The sequence below is a fragment of the Thamnophis sirtalis genome, unplaced genomic scaffold (assembly GCF_051295495.1).
Source record: "Thamnophis sirtalis isolate CommonGarterSnake01/CBP01778 unplaced genomic scaffold, rThaSir2_p1.2 scaffold_4, whole genome shotgun sequence".
NCBI classification, from domain to species: domain Eukaryota; kingdom Metazoa; phylum Chordata; class Lepidosauria; order Squamata; family Natricidae; genus Thamnophis; species Thamnophis sirtalis.
The window spans coordinates 5,891,590-5,914,431 of record NW_028261384.1 but is presented as its reverse complement, the minus strand read 5'-3'; the positions used below and the strand labels follow the sequence as shown (position 1 = coordinate 5,914,431).

The following is a 22,842-nucleotide window of genomic DNA, read 5'->3' as shown; positions in this document are numbered from 1 at the left end:
ATCCTACCCTATTTTATTCTGTTTTCTATTCCATTCCATTTTCTATTCTATTCTGTTCTGTTCTGTTCTGTTCTATTCTATTCTATTCCATTCCATTCCCTCCCATCCCTATTCCATTCCATTCTGTTCCATTTATCCTATCCTACCCTATTTTATTCTGTTTTCTATTCCAATCCATTTTCTATTCTATTCTATTCCATTCCATCCCATCCCTATTTCCTCCCATTCCATTCCATTTTCTATTCTATTCTGTTCTATTCTGTTCTGTTCTGTTCTATTCTATTCTATTCCATTCCCTCCCATCCCTATTCCATTCCATTCCGTTCCATTTATCCCATCCTACCCTATTTTATTCTGTTTTCTATTCCAATCCATTTTCTATTCTATTCTATTCTATTCTATTCTATTCTATTCCATTCCATTCCCTCCCATCCCTATTTCCTCCCATTCCATTCCATTCATCCTATCCTACCCTATTTTATTCTGTTTTCTATTCCATTCCATTTTCTATTCTATTCTGTTCTGTTCTGTTCTGTTCTGTTCTGTTCTATTCTATTCTATTCCATTCCATTCCCTCCCATCCCTATTCCATTCCATTCCGTTCCATTTATCCCATCCTACCCTATTTTATTCTGTTTTCTATTCCAATCTATTTTCTATTCTATTCTATTCTATTCCATTCCATTCCCTCCCATCCCTATTTCCTCCCATTCCGTTCCATTCATCATATCCTACCCTATTTTATTCTGTTTTCTATTCCATTCCATTTTCTATTCTATTCTATTCTATTCTATTCTATTCTATTCTGTTCTGTTCTAATTCTCTTCTCTTCCTATTCTATTCCACTCCCCTCCCCTCCACTCCTTATTCTATTCTATCCCTTATTCTGTTCTATATTGTTCTATTCTATTCTTTCTCTATTCCTGTTCTATTCCTATTCCCACCCCTTATTTGATTCCCTTCCCTTCCATGCATTCTATTCTGTTCTGTTCCAACCTATTAATTTTTTGCTCATGTTCTCTAAGGTATATGTTTAAACAGTTTCTTCAAAGTGTCAATTAAAAAAAAATATAAAAGTCAATAGGAGTGTTGAAACCGACACATGCTTCTCCCAACAAGTTCATTGTGCCCTTTCAATAAAGTTAGAAGCATTTGGCATTTTACGGAGAGAAAACAATGCCTTCCCCTTTACCTTTTAATATTTTATGTTTTTGCCATGTACCATCTGTCCCTGCTGGGCTGCAAGGAAAAGTATCTGATAGGTTAAGTTTCCTGCCTCTGTAGCTGAATAGTTTGGGTTTTTGGCAAATTACAGAGGTCTTTTCGTTGTTGTTGTTGTTGTTGTTGTTGTTGTTATCATTATTATACAATTGTATCACAGCGGCCAGTTGTTTCGCCGGATTTGGCATTGGTTACTAGTCGGGCCCCACGCAGGGGCCTAGGACGTGGTAACGTATTTTCGTAATATGCGTGCAGATCCAAGCAGTGCGGCTTTTTGCATTTGACTGATGGTGATTTTGTCAATTTTTAACTGTTTTAAACGTAATTCCAGTGCTTTTGGAATAGCACCCAGTGTGCCAATTACAACTGGAATTACCACTGCTGGTTTGTGCCATAGTCATTGAATTTCGATTTTTAAGTCCTGGTATTTTGCGATTTTTTCATGTTCCTTCTCGGCGACCCTGCTATCACCTGGTATTGCAATATCTATGATTGTAAACTTGTTTTTCTCAACCAGTGTGATGTCTGGTGTATTATGCGCCAATATTTTGTCCGTTTGTATACGGAAATCCCACAAGATCTTGACCATCTGGTTTTCGGTGACTTTTTCAGGCTGATGTTCCCACCAGTTTGTTGCTGTTTTAATATTATAATTTTTGCACAAATTCCAATGGATCATTTGTGCTACTGAATTGTGCCGCAATTTATAATCAGTCTGCACGATTTTTTTACAGCAGCTGAGTATGTGATCAACAGTTTCATCAGCTTCTTTGCAGAGTCTGCATTATCATTATTATTATTTTCCTTCCAGTTTTACTCTGCACCTTCCATAGAATACAGGTAGCCAACCATCCCTTTAGTGACTGAAGTTACAACAATATTGGAAAAAGTGAATTGAGACTGTATTTCACACTTACGACTGTTGCAGCATCCCTGTGGTCACATGATTGAAATTTGGGCTTGGCAACTGGCCCAAAGCTGTATTTATGAAGACACCTTCAGTTAAAAATAGCAGTAGACTTAGCAATAGCAGTAGACTTATATACCGCTTCATAGGCCTTTCAGGCCTCTCTAAGCGGTTTACAGAGAGTCAGCATATTGCCCCCAACAATCTGGGTCCTCATTTTACCCACCTCGGAAGGATGGAAGGCTGAGTCAACCCTGAGCCGGTGAGATTTGAACCGCTGACCTGCTGATCTAGCAGTAGCCTGCAGTGCTGCATTTAACCACTGCGCCACCTTGGCTCAAAAAAGACATCTTCAGGGGGATGGATGGATAGATGGATGGATAGTTAGATATAGATAGATAAATAGATAGATAGATAGATAGAAAAAGATAGATAGAAATAGATTGATAGAAATAGATATAGATAAATAGAGCTAGATACATAGATATAGATGCTGTAGATAAATAGATAGAGAGAGAGATAAATAACTAGGTATATATAGATAAATAGAGAGAGAGATAAATTGAGATATAGTTAGATAAAGGGAGAGATAGGTAGGTAGGTAGGTAGGTAGGTAGGTAGGTAGGTAGGTAGGTAGGTAAATAGATTGAGAAGTAGATAGATAGAGGGACAGACAGAAAGATAGAGAGATAAATAGATAGGTATAGATAGAGAAAGAGAGATAAATTATACTGGTAGATAGAAATATAGATATAGATAAATAGATAGATGGTAGATAGATAGATAGATAGATAGATAGATAGATAGATAGATAGATAGATAAAAAGAGAGAGAGAAATAGAGGGAGAGAGAGAAAAATAAATATGTAGATACAGATGAAGAGAAATATTGATAGATAAATAGAGATATATATAGATAAAGAGAGAGAGCTAAAGATAGATAGACAGACAGAGAGATAAATAGATAGGTATAGATAAATAGAGAGAGAGAGATAACTATAGATAGATAAATAGAGATAGGTAGGTAGGTGGATGGGTGGATCGATGGATGTGATATGATAGTTGTAGAGTCCCAGGGTCACGTGATCCCCTTTTTGTGACCTTCTGACAAGTAGTCACCGGGAAGCCAGATTCACTTAACAATGGTGTTACTAACTGAACAATTTCATTTCATTTCATTTCATTTCATTTGTCTTGTATGCCGCCCACTCCCGGAGGACTCCGGGCGGCTCACAACAGACAAGGGAAGGGGGATAAATAGACAACTGCAAAGATTCACTTAACAGCTGCGGCAAGAAAGGTCGTAAGGGGCAAAACTAATTTAACAACCTTTTCACTTAGCCACATAAATTTGCCCCCCCCCCTCCCCCTAGTGTGGTCATAAGTCGAGGACTCCCTGTAATTTCTGGGAAACCTTGGTCGTATAATGTTAACAGAGATAGTTTTTGCTATTTAAAAGTCATTGCCTTAGTACTTTGTTCGGGTTTTGTGACTGTAAACGCCAGCAAACAAATAAACAGATTGTGTTGACGGCAACAGCTGTTGAATAGGTGAGGCTGGGACTTAAATTCTTATTTTCTTGATTCTCCCCTCACTTTCTATGCTCCTCTTCCGTTGCAAAATTCACCCACTGGAGCTGAGCACAAAGAGGTTGTGGGTGTGTCTTTTGTGCATTTGTTTGCGTTTGTGGGTGTGTCACCCCCCCACAAACAAACACAGCTAATTCTACTCTTTCAAGAACGCACAACATTATGTTGTGTGCATACCCACCCAAAAACTGCACCAGAGTTACTACAGATCGGAAATTCCCACACAGAGACGTCAGGCAGTCCTTGAGTTTACGACCGCAGCGGAGTCCTAAATTTCACATTGCTAAGCGGGACGTTTGTTAAGGGAGTTTTGCTCCATTTTACCACTTTTCCAGCCACAGTTGTTAAGCGATGCCCTGCCGTTGTTAAATGAGCCACATGGTTGTTAAGCGAATCCGGATTCCCCACTGGCTTTACTCACCTGAAGGTGGCAAAAGGGGGTCACGTGACCCCCCCCCGGAATACTGCAACCGTCAGTATTTGAATCCAACTACGTAATGTCAGCATTTGACCGCCCGGCGTTGAATTTTGACCACGTGACCACAGGGAGGCTGCTATGGTCGTTAAGTGTGAAAAATGGCCAGAGGTTGCTTTTTGTAGTGCCCTTGTAACTTTGAATGGTCACTAAATGACTTACTGTTGTAAGTCGAGGACCACCTGTAATATAATGTTATCTGGCTTGCAAATACAGTCATTAGTTTTCTCATGGTATATGTTTAGTAGGAGACTTACAAGCATTTATTTATGAACTTATAATGGAAAAAGAAAATGAAGAAAGCAACTTATGACCATTCCTCTCACTTACGGCCATTACGGTAATGTGATCAGTATTTAGGGACTTGGCAGTGTACTGGCGATGGTTTTTACGGGGTCGTGGGATCACCTTTTGCAACCTTCCCAGCCGGGCTCCAACAAGCTCAGTCAATAGAGGAAGCCGGATTCACTCAACGACGGTGTGATTAACTGCTGTGATTCACTTAGCAACCTTGGCAAAAAAAAGTTATAAAATCCAGCTCTCCTAGCTTAGGATTAGGAATTCTGGTCCTAATGCTGGTGGTAAATTGGGGACTGCCTGTCAAAAGACGAATCATTCTGATTTTGGTGCGAAAACAAGGAAGCCGAGAGAGAAAAGAACTAGGAGAAAGTCAAACGTGAAAGATCAAATCGAAGTTTTTTTAAAAAAATGGGCAGCTTTCAGAATGGAGGACTCCAACTCCCAGAATTCCCCAGCCGGGATGCTTTAAAGGGGTGGACTCCAATTCCAATCATCTCCCAGAGGGCGTGTATCGAGAGGGGAGGACTGCAAACCCCATAATCCCCTAGAGCAGTGTTTTTCAACCACTGTGCCGCGGCACACTAGTGTGCCGTGACATAGTGTAAGGTGTGCCGTGGGAGAATTACTTTATATATAGTCAATATAGGCACAGAGTTAAATTTTTTTAACATTTTCTAATGGTGGTGCGCCTCGTGATTTTTTTCATGAAAAAAGTGTGCCTTTGCACAAAAAAGGTTGAAAAACACTGCCCTAGAGGGTATTCTTTAAGAGGGGAGGATTCCAATTCCCAGAATCCCCCAGCCGGCATATTTTAAGTTATGTGCACATCAACTCCCAGAATTCCTCAGTCAATCCTGCTCACCAGGGAATTCTGGGAGTCGAAGTCCGCACTTCTTAAAAGTTCCCAAGTTTGAGAATCACTGATTTACCTACAGGTTTTTGTTTTTGTTTTAATAGCAAGTTGCGACAGCGTCACGCATCAGAATAAACAATTTTGGAGTGAGGAAATATTCGCTTTGGTGATTGCCTGCGTTTAATTCCGCTGCTTCCTCTTCTCTGCGATGGGCACATTTTGGGAAGCTGTGAAAATTGCAAGGAAAATAACACGAAAGAAGAGAAAAGCTTATTTAACTGCCTCGAGGCGCTTGGAATGGTACAAGTCAGATTTCCTCCAATTAGCTGTTAGACACCCTAATTGCATTTTATTTGCATTTTATAGCACTAGGATCCAGGCTGCCCTCCAGGCCCGCAGCTAATCAATCGGATTGCACAGAAAGATTTAAACTGCTCAGAAGGGAGGAAGATTGGGCAGAGTCGGGGGGGGGGGGGAGAGAAGGAGGAAGACTGTGGGGTCCCCGATGCTCTCTGAGCTTAGTGGTTTTCTTGCAGACATTTCATTATCTACCTAGGTAACATCATCATCTTCCTTACCCTTCTTTCTTTCTTTCTTTCTTTCTTTCTTTCTTTCTTTCTTTCTTTCTTTCTTTTTCTTTCTTTCCACCCTCCCTTCTCAGTTTTCTTCTTTCCTTCTCCTCCCTCTCCTTCCTTTCTCCTTCCCTGACTCCCTCCCTTTTCCATCCTCTCTCTCTCCTTGCCTTTCTCCTTCCCTCTTTCCTTCCTCTCTCCCTTTTTCCTTCCTCCCTTCCCTCTCTTTTTTCCTTCATTTTCTTCCCTCTCCTTCATCCCTCCCTCCCTTCTTTCCTCCCCCTCCCCTTGTCACTTTCTTTTCTTTTTCCTCCTTCTTTCCTTCCTCCCCTTGTCACTGTTTTCTTCCTTCTTTTTCCTCCCTCTCCATCCTCCATCCTTTCTCCCTCCCTTCTTTCCTCCCTCCCTTTGTCACTTTCTTTCTTCTTTTTCCTCCTTCCTTCCTTCCTTCCTCCCCTTGTCACTTTCTTCCTTCTTTTTCCTCCCTCTCCATCCTTTCTCCCTCCCTTCTTTCCTCCCTCCCTCCCCTTGTCACTTTCTTTCTTTTTCCTCCTTCCTTCCTTCCTTCCCTTGTCACTTTCTTCCTTCTTTTTCCTCCCTCTCCATCCTTTCTCCCTCCCTTCTTTCCTCCCTCCCTCCCCTTGTCACTTTCTTCCTTCTTTTTCCTCTTTCCTTCCTTCCTTCCTCCCCTTGTCACTTTCTTTCTTCTTTTTCCTTCCTCTCCATTCTTTCTCCCTCCCTTCTTTCCTCCCTCCCTCCCCTTGTCACTTTCTTCCTTCTTTTTCCTACTTCCTTCCTTCCTCCCCTTGTCACTGTTTTCTTCCTTCTTTTTCCTCCCTCTCCGTTCTTCCTCCCTCTCCTCCCTCCCTTCCTTCTTTTCTCCCCTTCCTTCCTTCCTTCCTTCTTTTCTCCCTCCCTTTCCACCCTTCCCTCCCCCCCCCGCACACAAACACAGGCACACACAGTGCCAGTCACATGCTGGCGGGCACCTTCTGGCTGGCATCCCCTTGTCAATCTGGGCATTGGTCCAAAGTCAAAGAGAAACACAAAATAACCACAGCCCAGGACTGGCACATCTCCTTCTCCAGCTCCTCTGGGGTAGCAAACTCCCTTCTTTTCGCTCGCCACCTTCTCTGCCCAGAGCGACTTGGCCCTTGGGTGGGTGGGTCACCACCCCATGAATGCTGAGAGGGGCTTGTGGGTGACCCCCTCCCCAAATGGCAGCGTGGCGTACAGGCGTTGATCACGTGACCCCTGCGGGCGGCTGCCACCGTCATCCATAACTTCCAGTTGCCGAAACACCAAAAGTTTAATCCCTTGTGATGCTTGAACAGCCGTAAGTGCGAGGACTGCTGGAAAGTTGCTTTATTCCAGTGGCATTTGTGACGTCAAATGGGTTGTTCATAGACCAACGGTCGGAAGTCGAGGCCCTTTGTTCTGGCAAAGAACCCCCATATTCTTCCCCCCTTTTCATTTCAGACCCGGATTTTATACCAGCAAAGGAAGGCTGAGGGAGAAACGCATCTGATGGACCCCAGAAATGTTTTTGCGCTGCTTCGGTGCTCTCAGAGCTAGATAGTTTTCCTGAAGACATTTTATGACCCAACTATGTGATATCATCATACATCATCATCATCATCATCATCATCATCATCATCATCAGGGGGAGGAGGAGGAGGAGGAGGGGGAGGAGGAAAAGAACTGTGGGTCCTTGATGCTCTCTGAGCTTGGTGGTTTCCTTACAGACGTTTAATGACCCAGCTATGGAACATCATTAGGGCTAGAAGGAAAGAAGAAGGAAAGGAGGGGGAAAGAAGGAGGGAGAGAAGAAAGGAAGGACTGTGGGTGTTCTCAGAGCTAGATAGTTTCCTTCAAGACATTTCATGACCCAACTAGATGATACCATCAGGAAGAGGAGGAGGAGGAGGAGGAGGAGGAGGAGGAGGAGGAGGAGGAGGAGGAGGAGGAGGAGGAGGAGGAGGAGGAGGAGGAGGAGGAGGAGGAGGAGGAGGAAATGGACAGCAGAGTCCTGGGTGTTCTCAGAGCTGAGTGGTTTCTTTGCAAACCTTTCATGACCCAACTAGGGAACGTCATCAGTGCTAGAAGAGACTGTATGTAAACAGAGAACAAAGGATACTCTCTTCTTCTAGTACTGATGACATTACCTAGTTGGATCATGAAATGTCTACTAGAAAACAACCAAGTTCATCGAGTACCAACGCTCCCACTCCTCCTCTTCCTTTCTCTTCGCGCACCTCACTCCTTTCTAGCCCTGATCATGTTCCCTAGTTGGGTCATGAAAAGTCTGCAAGAAAACCCCCCAGCTCAGAGAGTCCCAAGGACCCCACAGTCTTCCCCTTTCCCCCTCCTCCCCCCTCTCTCTCCAAACCTCATCCCCTTCTAGCACTGATGACGTTACCTAGCTGGCTGCTGAAACTCCTGCCAGAAACTCACCCAGTTCAAAGACCACCAGGGAGCCCCCCCACCCCCCACTTCAACCCTGAGCTACAGAGATACTCGAGTCTCAGTTTTGGGACCCAGATCCCCCCCAACTGACGGGGAGAACCATCAGAGTTCAGGTCATTGTGAGTGTGAGGTGTGACCACCTCCAAAAGAATCCAGCAGCTGGTTTATTTCTTTAAGCGGATTTGTTTTGGCGTCCCGTGTCACACAATTCACGGCCGCGGGATTTTGCAAAGCGGGGCCTAGCGTGTTGTGTAAACTCTGCCGGTTTCAGTGTTTCTTTTTTTTCAAGCTTAGCAACACCGTTGTGCACACACAAAGCTGCGACGGGCATAAAAGTGCATGAAAAATGCTCTTCCGCCACACTGACATGCCAGCCAGGCTCTTGCGGGGAGTCCTCGACTTACAACAGTTCACTTAGTGACCAAAGTTACAGCGGCGCTGAAAAAAAGTGATTCATGACCCCCTTTTTCACACTTAACAACCGCTGCAGTCACACAATCAAAATTCAGATGCTTGGCAACTGACTCATAGTTATGACGGATTCAGCGTCCCAGGGTCCCCATAATACCCTTTTTGTGACCATCTGACGAACAAAGCTGATAGGGAATCCAGATTCGTTTAACAATTGCGTTACTAACTTAATGGCCACGGTGATTCACTTAACAACACTGGCAAGAAAGGTCGTAGAGTGGGTCAAAACACACTTAACTGAAGTTTGGGGTTCCGTTGTGGTCGTAAGTTGAGGACTACCGGCAGTCACCACTATTACAGAAAAAAAAGCAAGATTAGCTCCCTCTTGCCTGCTGCTGTCCAAAATGGATTACCCTATAGTCCTCGAATTATGACCTTTCATTCTACAGCTATTCGAAGCTACAAAAACTCTGAAAAAACGGAACTTATGCGTGGTCCTCACACTTATGACTGTTGTAGCAGCTTCATAGCCACAATAACTCAAAATTCAGGTGCTTGGCAACAGGCATGTACTTATGACGGTTATAGCATTATGCGACTTTCCCAACTGGCTCCTGAGAAGTCAATGGGGGAAGCCAGATTCGCTTAACGACCGCATGAATCAATCAAAACACCTGCGGCGATTTGCTTAACAACCGTGGCAAAAAAAAAAAGGTAAAAAGTGAAATTGGAACGTGGCTCGCTTAACAACTAGTTTGGTTAGCAGCAGAAACGCTGGGCTCGACAGTGGTCATAAGTCGAGGACTACCTGCAGAAGCAGCTGAAACGTATTGCAGAGATCAGCTCTGACTTCCGATTTTGCCCCCTTGCAAAAAAAAAAAAAAAACCCTCCGTGGCCTCAAAGCCATTGCAAATCTTTCGGGGCCCACGCAAAAGTCAGGCAAAGGTGTTGTTGACTTCTTTCCTCCGTGCAAAAATGCGAGGAGGAAGTAGGTGGGAGAGACTGTCCGATTTGCATGCAAAGCTTTGCACCTTTCTCCTTAAAATTAAAAATAAAACAAGATTGCAGATTTTGCCTTCATGCACTTGACATTTTCTTTCTTTCTTTCTTTTTTAAACTTAATTAACTAGATTAGTATGCTGGGGCTTCCTGAGACTTGCTGCAGTGACAATGAGAAAAAGAAGATTCCCCCCCCCCTAACCCCTCCATTCTTGGTGGCCTGTTTTCTCCCCCCCCCCCCCGGGCTTCCCCCCCCCCCCCCCCGGTACAAGGGAAAACAAAGATCTTGTTGTAAAGATAAATTTTGCCCAACAGCAGGGCCACTGGCCAAAAGAATGGAGGGGGGAGGGAGGGAGGGTGAATCCGGCTAACACCGATGCCGACGAATGGCTGCAGAAAATACCCAGCGTTCTTCGCAAGGGGTTGCAATCATTTGCTAGACAGGGAGGAAGGAGGCAATTTGCGGGGGAATTGTTTCATAATTGACATTTGCTAGAAGAAGGATGCATGGCCTTCCACTCCCAGAATCCCCCCAGCCAGCTATGCTTTAAGGGGGGGAGGACTTCCACTCCCAGAATTCCCCAGCCAGGATATTTTAAGAGGGGAAGACTTCCACTCCCAGAATCCCCCAGTCAGCATCCTTTAAGAGGAGAGGACTTCCACTCCCAGAATTCCCCAGTCAGCATCCTTTAAGAGGAGAGGACTTCCACTCCCAGAATTCCCCAGCCAGGATATTTTAAGAGGGGAGGACTTCCACTCCCAGAATCCCCCAGCCAGCATCCTTTAAGAGGAGAGGACTTCCACTCCCAGAATTCCCCAGCCAGGATATTTTAAGAGGAGAGGACTTCCACTCCCAGAATCCCCCAGTCAGCATCCTTTAAGAGGAGAGGACTTCCACTCCCAGAATTCCCCAGCCAGGATATTTTAAGAGGGGAGGACTTCCACTCCCAGAATCCCCCAGCCAGCATCCTTTAAGAGGGAAGGACTTCTACTCCCAGAATCCCCCAGCCAGCATGCTTTAAAATGGATAGATTTCCATTCCCAGAATCCCCCAGCCAACATCCTTTAAGAGGGAAGGACTTCTACTCCCAGAATCCCCCAGCCAGGATGCTTTAAGAGGGGAGGACTTCCACTCCCAGAATCCCCCAGCCAGCATGCTTTAAGAGGGGAGGACTTCCACTCCCAGAATCCCCCAGCCAGCATGCTTTAAGAGGGGAAGACTTCCACTCCCAGAATCCCCCAGCCAGCATCCTTTAAGAGGGGAGGACTTCCACTCCCAGAATCCCCCAGCCAGCATCCTTTAAGAGGGGAGGACTTCCACTCCCAGAATTCCCCAGCCAGGATATTTTAAGAGGGGAGGACTTCCACTCCCAGAATCCCCCAGCCAGGATGCTTTAAGAGGGGAGGACTTCCACTCCCAGAATCCCCCAGCCAGCATGCTTTAAGAGGGGAAGACTTCCACTCCCAGAATCCCCCAGCCAGCATGCTTTAAGAGGGGAAGACTTCCACTCCCAGAATCCCCCAGCCAGCATCCTTTAAGAGGGGAGGACTTCCACTCCCAGAATCCCCCAGCCAGCATCCTTTAAGAGGGGAGGACTTCCACTCCCAGAATCCCCCAGCCAGCATCCTTTAAGAGGGGAAGACTTCCACTCCCAGAATCCCCCAGCCAGCATGCTTTAAGAGGGGAAGACTTCCACTCCCAGAATCCCCCAGCCAGCATCCTTTAAGAGGGGAGGACTTCCACTCCCAGAATCCCCCAGTTAGCATGCTTTAAGAGGGGCAATTTACAGAATCTTCTAGTTAGCTCTGGAACGAAGCCCACTGCCAAACCAGTTAACCATCTATGAAGATCCAGGTTGGTGGTTCTATTCAAAGATAAACAGATTTTTTGAGATTATGGAAATAATGTAGACATATTATTAACTTATATGTGAACATATTTTTTATTATTCAGTATCAACTTATTTTTTTTTATTAATGAACTTATTTATTATTAACTTATAGAGTGGGGTGAGCCTAGCACATATGTGCGAGGGGAACATTTACCTTTTTATATTAATTTCAACTAAGAGTCTGATGTATTATTATTTTTTACTTCAATCTGCACCAAAGAAAGTCGGAAGCAGTTCTTTCTCTATTTCTCATTCTTTCTTTTCCTCTTCCTTTTTTGCAGTTTCCCTTCCCCCCCCCTTTTTTCATTTTTCATATCTGTTTCTCTGTTTCCCTTTTTAACTTTATTTAAAAAAAAAAAAAACCACCATATGAAGTTATCTAAACTGCAGCATCTTGTGAACCCCCATAGCAGAGAGAGAATTGGGGGTCCTCAAGTTACATCCATTCATTTAGTGGCCATTCAAGGTCCCCTCGCACCTATGTGCTCGTCGTTCCCGACTCTAGGGGGCGGTGCTCATCTCCGTTTCAAAGCCGAAGAGCCAGCGCTGTCTGAAGACGTCTCCGTGGTTATGTGGCCGGCATGACTGAATGCCAAAGGCGCACAGAACATTGTTCCCTTCCCACCAAAGGTGGTTCCTATTTTTCTACTTGCATTTTTTACATGCTTTCGAACTGCTAGGTTGGCAGAAGCTGGGCAAGTCACGGGAGCTCCCTCCGTTACACGGCGCTCGGGATTCAAACCGCTGAACTGCCGACCTTTCTGATCGACAGGCACAGCGTCCTAGCCACTGAGCCACCGCGTCCCTCCCATCCAAGGTTACAATGGCATTAAAAAAAAGTGACTATATGACCATTTTTAAGACCGTTGCAGAATTCCCTACAGCCACATGATCACAATTCATATGCTTTGCAACTGACTCATTGTTTTTAATGCTTTCATCGGTTGAGTCTTAGCAGTTTAATCTGATTATCTTTTATTTTTTGATTGGGTGTTCGCACAAGAGTTGATTGAAAAATGAGGCAGGTTATATAAATATTTTAAACAAATAAAATAAACAATGAGAAGACAAACCAGCCTGCAGGTTGGGACTCCCCAAATACAGGCAGCCCTCGACTTTACAATAATTTATTTGTTGACCATTCGAAGTTACAACACTGCTGAAAAAAGGAACTTATGACCGTTTTTCACACTTATGACCATTTTCCTAGGGTCATGTGATCAAAATTCGGACGCTTGGCAACAGACTCATATTTATGACCGTTGCAAAAGCCCAGTGATCCATTTTGCGACCTTCTGACTAGCAAAGTCACTAGGAAAAAGTTGGACTCACTTAACAACCGTGTGACTAACTTAACAACTGCAGGGATTCACTTAATAACTGTGGCAAGAAAAGGTCGTAAAATGGGGCAAAGCTCATTTAGCAACGGAAATTCTGGGCCCCACTGTCCTCGTAATCTGAGGACTATCTATAGTTAGATTAAATGATGTGGACATACACGGTTCAGTGGTCCTCACTAAACGACCACAATATGGGCTGTAATATGAGGACCACCTGTGTTGAGAAAACTTGGTCCAGTTTTCCTTATTGTGGACTTATTTGTAATGCCCCCCACCCCACCTAGGATCTGATGAAATCGAATCCTTCTAAGCTTTCGCAGATCAACCAGGGTCTTCGCCAAGTTATAGGTTCTCCATCACTTGAGGATTTTAAGAAGAGGTAGGGTAGCCATTTGTCCAGAATGATCTAGGTTTCCTAAATGAGCAGGGGGGTTGGATTAAAAGACCTCCAAGGTCCCTTCCAACTCTGTGATTCTGTAAGGGTCTCCTGCCTGAGCAGGGGGTTGGTCTAGATCAGTGTTTTTCAACCTTGGCAACTTGAAGATGTCTGGACTTCAACTCCCAGAATTCCCCAGCCAGCATTCGTTGGCTGGGGAATTCTGGGAGTTGAAGTCCAGACATCTTCAAGTTGCCAAGGTTGAAAAACACTGGTCTAGATGACCTCCAAGGACGCACCCCTCTCCGTCATTCCATGATTCTGTAAATGTGTCCTCCTCGAGCAGAGGGCTGGACTAGATGGCCTCCAAGGTACCTCCCCTCTATGTCATTCCATGATTCTGTAAATGTGTCCTGCTCGAGCAGGGGGGGCTGGACTAGATGACCTCCAGGGTCCCTTCCAATTCTGTTATTCATTCATCATTTGCCCTTCCACAAACAACGAGGATTTAGCCCTTCTTTTTCTAATCATGATGTCCCACCTATCAAAAAACCTTGAAGACTAATCCAGGTCAACAGACCCACCTCAAAACAACGTCTTGACTTTCTCCAAATGGGGAAAGCAAAATGTGTCCCGGAGGTTTGGAACTGTTGTATCCCCCTGCCCTTTGGAAAGGCCATTGGGTCATCTTGATATCGATCAGAGTGAAGTGGCCACCTATTTGTAAAGGTTAAGTAAGGATAATCTTTGTTGCCAGGAGGATCCACAGTGGTGAACTCATACATTTCTACAGGCAAGAACCTTCCTCCCTCCCTCCCTTCTTTCCTTCCTTCTTTCCTTCTCTCCATCCTTCTCTTTTTCTCCTTCCTTTCTTCTCTCGCCTTCCTTTCACTCTCCCTTTTCTCTCTTCCTTCCCCCTTATTTTATTTTATTTTAGTACAAATAATCCATCTTCCATTAAATAGTGTGTCGTCTGGATACAAATGTTTGTGCAAAAATAAAGTTTACCATCATATTCTTTATTTAATCTATTCTTAGCTTAATACCAATACATTAAATATCTGATACTTTATACCTTTTTCTTCCTTCCTTTCCTCCTTTTCTTTTCTCTTTCCTTATTCTTCTCCCTTCCTTCTCCTCCCTTCTTTCCTGCCTTCCCTCTTTTCTTCTTTCTCTTCTTCCTTGCTTATTTTTCTCCTTCCTTCCCTCCTGTCCTCCCTTCCCCTCGTTCCTTCCTTCCTTCTCTTTTGCTCCCTTCCTTCCTTCCTTCTCTTTTGCTCCCTTCCTTCCTTCCTTCCTTCCTTCCTTCCTTCCTCCTCTCTTTCTCTTCCTCCTTGCTTTTTTTCTCTTAGTTCCCTCTTTTCTTTCTTCCCTTGTCCCTCCTCTCTTTCCTTCCCTATTTCCATCCTTCCCTCCTTTTCTCTTTTATTTAGAATTTACCCCTGTTTTCAAACAGACTTTGGCCAAACAATTTGATAATATTATTATTCACGCAAGAGTATTCTTGCCCATACGCAAGTGAGCAGTCAGAGAGTCACAGGGCAAAGATTGTCCAATTAAAGCATTAAAGAAATAAGATAAAAGGAATAACACAAATCAGCCCCAATAGCTTCCTCCCACCCACACAGACCCAGCCAAAACAACCAATATCTTTTGGCAGTATTTTCCTCTCCCCCACTTCGGTCCGGCTGCGTTTGAAGCTTCCATTTGAACAAAATTCCTTGGCCTTACCTCTGGCCCACCTCCCTTGCCCTGGCAACCTTGCGGTCCCTTGGACTACAACCCCCATGAACCACAGCCTCAGGAGAGCAACAGTGCCAGGAAGGCTGGCCAGGGGGGAATGCATTGCCCTAAACGGCCAACAAGTGACGATCTCTTCTTGCAGACATCCTGCTCAGCTAAAGCAAAAAATAGAATAAAAAATTCCCCCCTTAATAAACCTGCACTTCGCAAGACTTCCCACCCAAATTCCCCTCAAGGCTGCGGTTCTTTATTTTCGGGGTGGGGGGGGTGGGGTTGTCTCCCCCCCCCACCGTTGTACTGTTCAACCGGGTGTGTATTTGGAAAAGGTTCTTGCAAACACGGCTAAAACCGCTGTTTCTTTTTGCAACCTTTGGCAAACAAGAAGTGGGAGGGGGGATTGGAGAGGCTGCCACACAGGGGGAGTGGGGGGGGAAGGAGCTAGGGAATTCATTGGTGGAGGCATCAAACACCCCCCCCTTTCAGCTTTCAAAGGATTTTTCAGGAAGGAGGAAAAGGGGGGAAAAGAGAATTGACCCAGCTCTTTATCCCTGGAGAGAGAGAGAGAGAGAAAGAAAGAAGGGGAGAGAAACAGAAAGAAATAAGGGAGGGGGAAGGAAGGAAAATAAAAGACAAGGGAGGAAAAGAGAAAAAGGAAGGAAGGGAGAAAAGATTCAGAGAAAGAAAGGAAATAAACGGAGAAAGGAGAGGAAGAGAAAGAGAAAAAGAAGGAAGGAAAATAAAAGGAGAGAAAGGCGAGAGGAAAAGAGGAAAAAAAGAAAGAAGGAAGGGAAGAAAATATTCAGAGAAAGAGAGAAAAGAAATAAAAGGAGAAAGAAAGGAGAAAGGAAGAGAAAGAGAAAAAGGAAAGGAAAGAAAAAAGGAAAGAAAAGATTCAGAGAAAGAAAAAAAGTAAAAAGAGAAAAAGAGGAGAGAGGAAAAGAGAAAGAGAAAAAAAGAAAGAAGGAAGGAAAAGATTCAGAGGAAGAAAAAAGAAAAGAACAAACAAAGAGGGGAGAGGAGAAGAGAGAAGCAGAGTGACAGAGATAGAAAAAAAATTGAGAGAATGAGAGGAAAGAAAGATCGTTGGGGAGAGCGGGAGAAACGAACGGCAGAGAGAGAGAAAGGGAAAAGGAGTGAAAAGGAGGACAGATAGAAAGAAAAAAGAAAAAAAGAGAGAGCAGAGAGACAGAGAGAGAGAGAGAAGGAGGAAAGGAAGGAAGGGAAGAGAAAAGGGGGAGGAAGAGAAAAGGAGAAAAAAGGCACCCAGCTCTCTTTCATTTGCAAAACAAACTGCAAATATCCTGAAATCACGGAAGTGAGTTGAAGGTCATAAAGAAAAAAAATGAGAGAGAGAGAATACCCGCCCTCATTTCCTTCACAATCAGCAGACATTCAGGATCAAAAAATTCAGTATATTATATACAGGTTTGCTGGGTGTAGCCAAGTCCTCCTGCCCCTTTCCTCCAGACGGAAAACTCCACACAAATGCTCATTTTTACTACCACCACCACCCCCCCAAAAAAACCCCAGGACCAGATAGACCAGATAGGGGGAGCAGGATGAGACCCCCCCCCCCAAAATCATCAAATCAAAAATCATACATGATTATTTCTCCTTGCCTCTCTCCCTTTTCAGCTTTTGGCTTCCAGCAGAAAGTGGTTTCTAGCCGCCCCCCCCCCCCCAACCACCAAAGAAACTATCAAACTCGCGTGAAAAGACAAGGTGGGAAGTGCAGAGACACAATAATGGTGCGATTGTCAACACAATGCAGACATCATCCTCCTCCTCCTCTGCTCTGCTCATTTTTTATTTTTATTTTTGGCTGGGAAAGAAAGCAGAGGGGAGGGAAAATAAAGGAAATGGTTTTTAAGAAGGGAGGGGAAAGGGGAAAACAGGCCCAAGATGTCCCCCCCCCAACCCATTTCATTCCCTCTGATAGAACAGCATAGCATCAAAGAGAGCCGGAAGGGGACGCTAGAGGTCATCTAGTCCAACCCCAGGGCATTCCTTTGATGTGTTGGGGAGGGCTGGACCTTCCTCCTTCCACTTTCTGAATCAACCTAAGGAGGTGGGCTGGCAGGTAGGGGTGGGGGGTGGGGAAAGACCTTGCAAGAGGAGAGGGAAGGACGAGACAACAGAACCCATCGTCCCCAGCCACCCTACGGAAGAATTGGAATCTGGACCCCCAAAGCAAGGAAAACATTTTGATCAGCTCCAACGTGGAGACTTAAAGGTGATTTTGAGGAGGGAGGGAGGGACAATCTGTATTTATTATTTATTAGATATTTATCACCCTTTATGGCTTCCTGAGGTCTCTGAGAATAGCCGGAGGAAGGGAATTAGAGAAAGGAGAAGATGATTGAAGAGGCGGAGAAGACAGGGAAGAATATCAAATATTTTTTTTAGAATGGGGAAAAAGAAAGGGGCGAGGAGATTAGGGGGGGCAGGACCCCAGAAAGGAATGGGGGGGGGACGATGAACAGAGAAACATGGGGTGTCAGAGACCCTGGTCTCAATTCAAGCTCCCCTTTTGGGAATGCAAAAGGGGGATTCGGAGCAGCCCCACCCTACCTTACAGGGTTGTTGTTGGGTGTATGGAGGTGGGTGGGAAGGAGCCATATTAAGAAAGACCCCTCCCCAATGTCAAGTGACTGGAGGAAAGACAGGCAGCCTCATAAGAAGGAGGAGGGGGAGAGAGAGAAGGTGACCTGTGTCCCGGGAAGAGGCAAGCTTGGAAAGGACTACAAAGCTCCTCATCCTCAGCCTGACAGGAAGGGGAAGCTCTGGGGCACCTGATGAGGGAGGGAGGGAGGGAGGGAAGGATGCAGGTGGGGCCAGGAGGGAGGCAAGGTGGACCCCAGGGAGCAAGGCTGGGCCAGGAACAGGAGGAGCAGGTGGAAAAGGATGGGCGCTCACCTGGACAGGTCTGCTAGGTAAGTTCTAAGAAATACTTGTCCCCCCATTAGAATAGACAGGGAACTGATACTCCCAGGAGGGGGGAGATAAGGAGGAGGGGGGAAGAAGGAGAGAAGGAGGTGGAGAGGAAAAGGAAGAGGAGGTGGTGAGGGAGGGGATGAGGAAGAGAAGGAGGAAGGTGAAGAGGAGAAGGAGGAAGAGGAGAAAGAAGTGGAAAGGGGAAGGAGAAAAAGAAAGACGAGGAGGAGGAGGAAGAGGAGGGGGATAAGAGGAAGGAGGAAAAGGAGGAACAGGAGGCAGAGGAGAAGGGGGGGTAGAAAAGCAGAAGAGGAGGAAGAAGAGGAGGAAGGAGGAAAAGAAGGAGGCAGAGGGGAAGTGGGAAGGGGAAGTAGAAAAGAAGAAGAGGAGGAAGAGGGGAAGTGGGAAGGGGAAGTAGAAAAGAAGAAGAGGAGGAAGAGGGGAAGTGGGAAGGGGAAGTAGAAAAGAAGAGGAAGAGGAAGGAGGAAGAGGAAAGAGGAAACGAAGGAGGAAGGGGGAAGTAGAAAGGAAGGAGAGGAGGAAGAGGCAGGGAACGGGAAGAGAAGGGAGGAGGAAGAGGAAGAGAAGAGGAAGGGGAGATGGGAGGGAGGGGGGGGAGAGAACTCAACACCAAGCAAGGCAACCCCACCACCACCCCCTCCCCTCCCGATCCAAGCAGCCGCAGAGGCGCGCCCTCCTCCCGTCTCCCCACCGGGCTCCCTTCCCACGATCCCCTTCCAACCCCGCGTGTCAGCCCAGCTCCCTCCCCCACCCGATACCCAACCCCGCCGCAGGTGAGGCTGCAGGTGAGGCTGCAGGTGAGGTGAGGCGAGGCCGAGAGCCCGGCTTACCTTTGCGAAGTAGAGCATCCATAGCTCGTAGAGCCGCTCCTTGGAAGCCATCCCGGACGGCGCTTTCCACGCAAGGGCTCTGCGGCGCTCGGTCGCTCTAAGCGCGGCCGGGCAGCGCTGCCGGCCGCCCTTCCTTCGCCATGCTACGGCTCCCGATTCGGGCTGCGCTGCGCTCCGGAGCTGCTGCCCAGCTCCCTTCTCGCTCCTCCTCCTCCGCCGCCTGATTCGCAGCCCGGCCGGGCTCCGGGGAGGCGAAGCGGGCGGAGCGCAGGTGCGCCCCTCCGCCGGCCCGGCGCTGCTCCGCCCGCGTTCGCACGACGCTCCTCCGACGGGGAGGCTGCCCTGCGCGCAGGTGCCTTTGTTTCCCCGGGAGGACGCGCGGCGAGGAGGCGCGGGCGTTGTGTGCGGAGGGAGGCGCCTCCCGGATTCCACCTGTTGTGGGAATGCAATGCAACAATCCGGGATGCGGGTTTGGGTTAGGAGGAAACTGGGAAGAAAGGTATATCCCCATGATGGAAGTATTGCAACGCGATTGTTAAAAAGGTTTTTTTTTTAAAGAGTTAGAGGTGCATAAGGTGTTGTGTGAACGGATGAATCTTCCGGGTTCCACTTGTTGTGTGAATTCAACTCCCTGGGTGTGTAGATTTGGGCTAGGAGGACAAAGACTCCCATTATGGAAATACTTGCAAATGCAATCTTTAACCATTTGAGGCAGGGCTGTCCAAACTTGGGAACTTTAAGACTTGCGGACTTCAACTCCCAGAATTCCCCAGCCAGTTGGCTGGGGAATTCTGGGAGTTGAAGTCCGCAAGTCTTAAAGTTCACAAATTTGGACAGCCCTGCTTTAAGGGTTAGATCAATTTTCTGGGTTCTGCTTATTATGTGAATGCAGCTCCCCAAGGCTGCAGGTTCGGGCTAAGAGCAGACGGATTCCCATTACCGAAATATTGTGATGTTTTAGGCTTGCAAACACTGATTTATTGTTTAAGGGTTATGGACACCGGTGTTGTGTAAACAAAATGCCTCTTCCGGGTTCTGCCTGTTGTGTGAATGCAGCTCTCTCTCTCTCTGAGGTGGAGGTGCAAGTTTCCGCTAGGAGGAGAGGGACAGTATTTATTGAAATACTGTAAGATTTCAGGCTTGCAATGTGGGTTATTCATCATTTAAGGTTTAAACGGTGCAGGGCATTGTGGGAAAGGACGCACCCTCTGGGTTCCATTTGTTGTGTGAATGCCAACTAGGAATTGAGTGCAGGGAGGAAGGAACCCGAATTCTCAGCAACACCTGGTAGGTTCCAGGCTTGGAAATGCAGCCATTGATCTTTGAAGGTACACCAGCTGAACCCCACTTCGTTCACACAACTTTCCTCTCCGAGGGAAATTCACAGGACCCCCCCCTGGGAGATGCCCCTCTGCTCAGGTGTCTTTGTTGCCTCTCTCTGGTTGGTAGACTCCATGAAAGAAAGGCATAGAGCTGTGAGGGCACACCTATGCAATGCCCATGTCGCCTGGCACGCACGGCCTTGCCTGTTTGTCTTACGGGTTTCTGGCGCGCATGTGACGATCAGCTCTCCTTCGCGTGCATGGCAGTGCCGAAAACTGTTGTGCTCCTGCGTACAAGCCAGCTTATTCACGGATGCTCATGCGTGGCCCAGACAAGTGTGTGTGTGTGCATGCAATGCCTCTACATGACTTTTTCGGCTGAAAAGTTTTGCCATCGCTGGCATAGAGCGTTGTGCGAAGGGATCCATCTTGCAGGTTCCACTGGTTGTGTGAATGCAGCTTGGCGTGCAGTTTTGGCCTAGGAAGGTAGGGGCTCCTGTTGTGAAAATAACACCGTTTTGAGACTTGCAAACATAACCATTAATCTTTTTAAGGTTAGGGTGCACCTGCTGGACTCCCCGTGGTCTGTTCATACAATCCTCCTCTCCGAAAGATGGGGGGGAGATTTCTTTTCCTGGCTAGGTGAATGCACAACGCAGGTCATGGTGTGAATCGTGGAGTCATAGCTCTGGGAGGGACCTTGGAGGTCCTCTAGTCCATCCCTGCTGCTCGAGCCAGAGACATTATTTTTGTTGTTTGTTGCAAAGTCGTGTCCGACCCATCGTGACCCCGTGGACAATGTTCCTCCAAGGCTTCCTGTCCTCTACCGTCCTCTGGAGTCCATTGAAGCTCACGCCGGCTGCTTCAGTGACTCCCTCTGGCCATCTCCTTCCCTCTCGTCCCCTTCTTCTTCTTCTTTTGCCCTCCATCGCTCCCAGCATGAGGCTCTTCTCCAGGGTGTCCTTCCTTCTTATTAAAGTCTTTGAGTTTCCTCTTCAGGATCTGGCCTTCGAAAGAGCAGCCAGGGTTGATCTCCTCTAGGACTGACCGGTTGGATGGCCTTGCAGTCCAAGGGACTCAATGCAGGAGTCTTCTTCTCCAGCACCAGAGTTCAAAGGCCTCCGTTCTTTGGTGCTCAGCCTTCCTTATGGTCCAACTTTCACAGCCATCCATTGCAACTGGGAAAACCATCGCCTTTCTTGAAACCCTCCCGCAATTCTGGAAGGCAGGATTGTTCCATTGATTATTTGCATCTTCTGGGTTCCGTCTGTTGTGTGAATGCAACTATTCAAGGGTGCAGGGTTGGGCTAGGAGGAAAAGGACCCCAATATTTCGGCACCTGGAAGGGTTGGGATAGAACCAGAAATAGCCTGCAAGCTTTACTCAGAAGGGAATTGAAGCATCAAGAAAGACATGTAGAAATACAGAGGTTCTCAACTCAGGGCCACAATTGGGTCCAAAATTTCCATTGTTAAACCAAGACGCTTGTTAACTGAGTTTTGCCCCCATTTCACGACTTTCCTTGCCACCGTCGCTAAGTGAATCACAGCAGTTGTGAAATTAGTAACACGGTGGAAGCACGAATCTGGCTTCTTTGAACTAAACGCATTTAGCATGGATTTCACTTAGGACCACAACTGAAAGAGGAATTAGCCGGCCTGAGTCTCCTTGAGAGTGGGAGGCATACAAATTAATTAATTAATTAATTAAATAAATAAATAAATTTCTGTTCGTAAGCGAGGCAGTTGTTAAGTGAGTCACACCCAATATTTGAGTTTTTTTTTTGCCATGATTGTTAAGTGGGTAAGTCGGTTGTTAAGCGAATCTGGATTTTTCCATCAAAGTTTGACAGTCAGAAGGTCGCAAAAGGGGATCGCGTGACCCCAGGACACTGCAGCCGTCGTAAATATGAGCCAGTTGCCAAGCCTCCGAATTTTAATCATGTGGGGTTGCTGCAACGGTTGTGTGAAAAACGATCATGTCACTTTTTTCAGTGCCCGGGATAAACCTTGGTCACTAAATGAACCGTTGTAAGTTGAGGACTACCTGTACGTGACACGGGAGTAGGGGGCAATCCTAATGTGTCCCTGCTAAAATAATCAGAGCAGTGTCTTTCAAAATCGGCTGCTTTAAGATGAGTGGACTTCCAACTCCCAGAATTCCCCAGCCAACAAATGTGGGAATGCACCCGAACTGCCTGGAGTCCTCTGGGTTGGAGGAGGCTATTCTAAGCCATCTGATTCACTCTGGACCACTCTGTCAGTCCTTGAAAAACATATTGTTTTCCCCACTGGGATTAAAACACCTTCCAGCTTCTCACAGCGGCATCAGCAACACCATTGTAGGGTGAGAGACCACCAGACTCTCACTATTCCAGCTAGAAAATATTGCTGAATTTCTCTAAACAACACATTAACTACCACCACCGTGAAATCACAGCCTGGATTGGAATACAACAGGGCCATACTTTGAATAACACAGTTTTATTCCTAGGCTAAGATCTCCAAGCCTCTGTAAGTATTGCCTGCCTGGGTCAAAGCAAGGCTGTGTTAAACCGGCCAAGCCAGGAGAAAAAAATAGAGGCTCAGTCT

The 22,842-nt window shown here is 46.3% G+C and overlaps 1 protein-coding gene and 1 pseudogene across 1 annotated transcript in view; one reads left to right on the top strand and one right to left on the bottom strand.

The window, feature by feature from the left end:
• Positions 1 to 19,122, bottom strand: part of NBEAL2 (neurobeachin like 2) — a gene marked incomplete in the record, with an annotated part of 184,090 nt that extends 164,968 nt beyond the window's left edge. The window contains 1 exon segment of the mRNA XM_087712408.1: positions 18,930 to 19,122. Within this exon segment, the coding sequence (XP_087568534.1) occupies positions 18,930 to 18,980 (51 nt within the window).
• LOC148045756 (uncharacterized) lies at positions 13,761 to 16,857 on the top strand (annotated as a pseudogene).
• Positions 19,123 to 22,842: the final 3,720 nt, after the last annotated feature.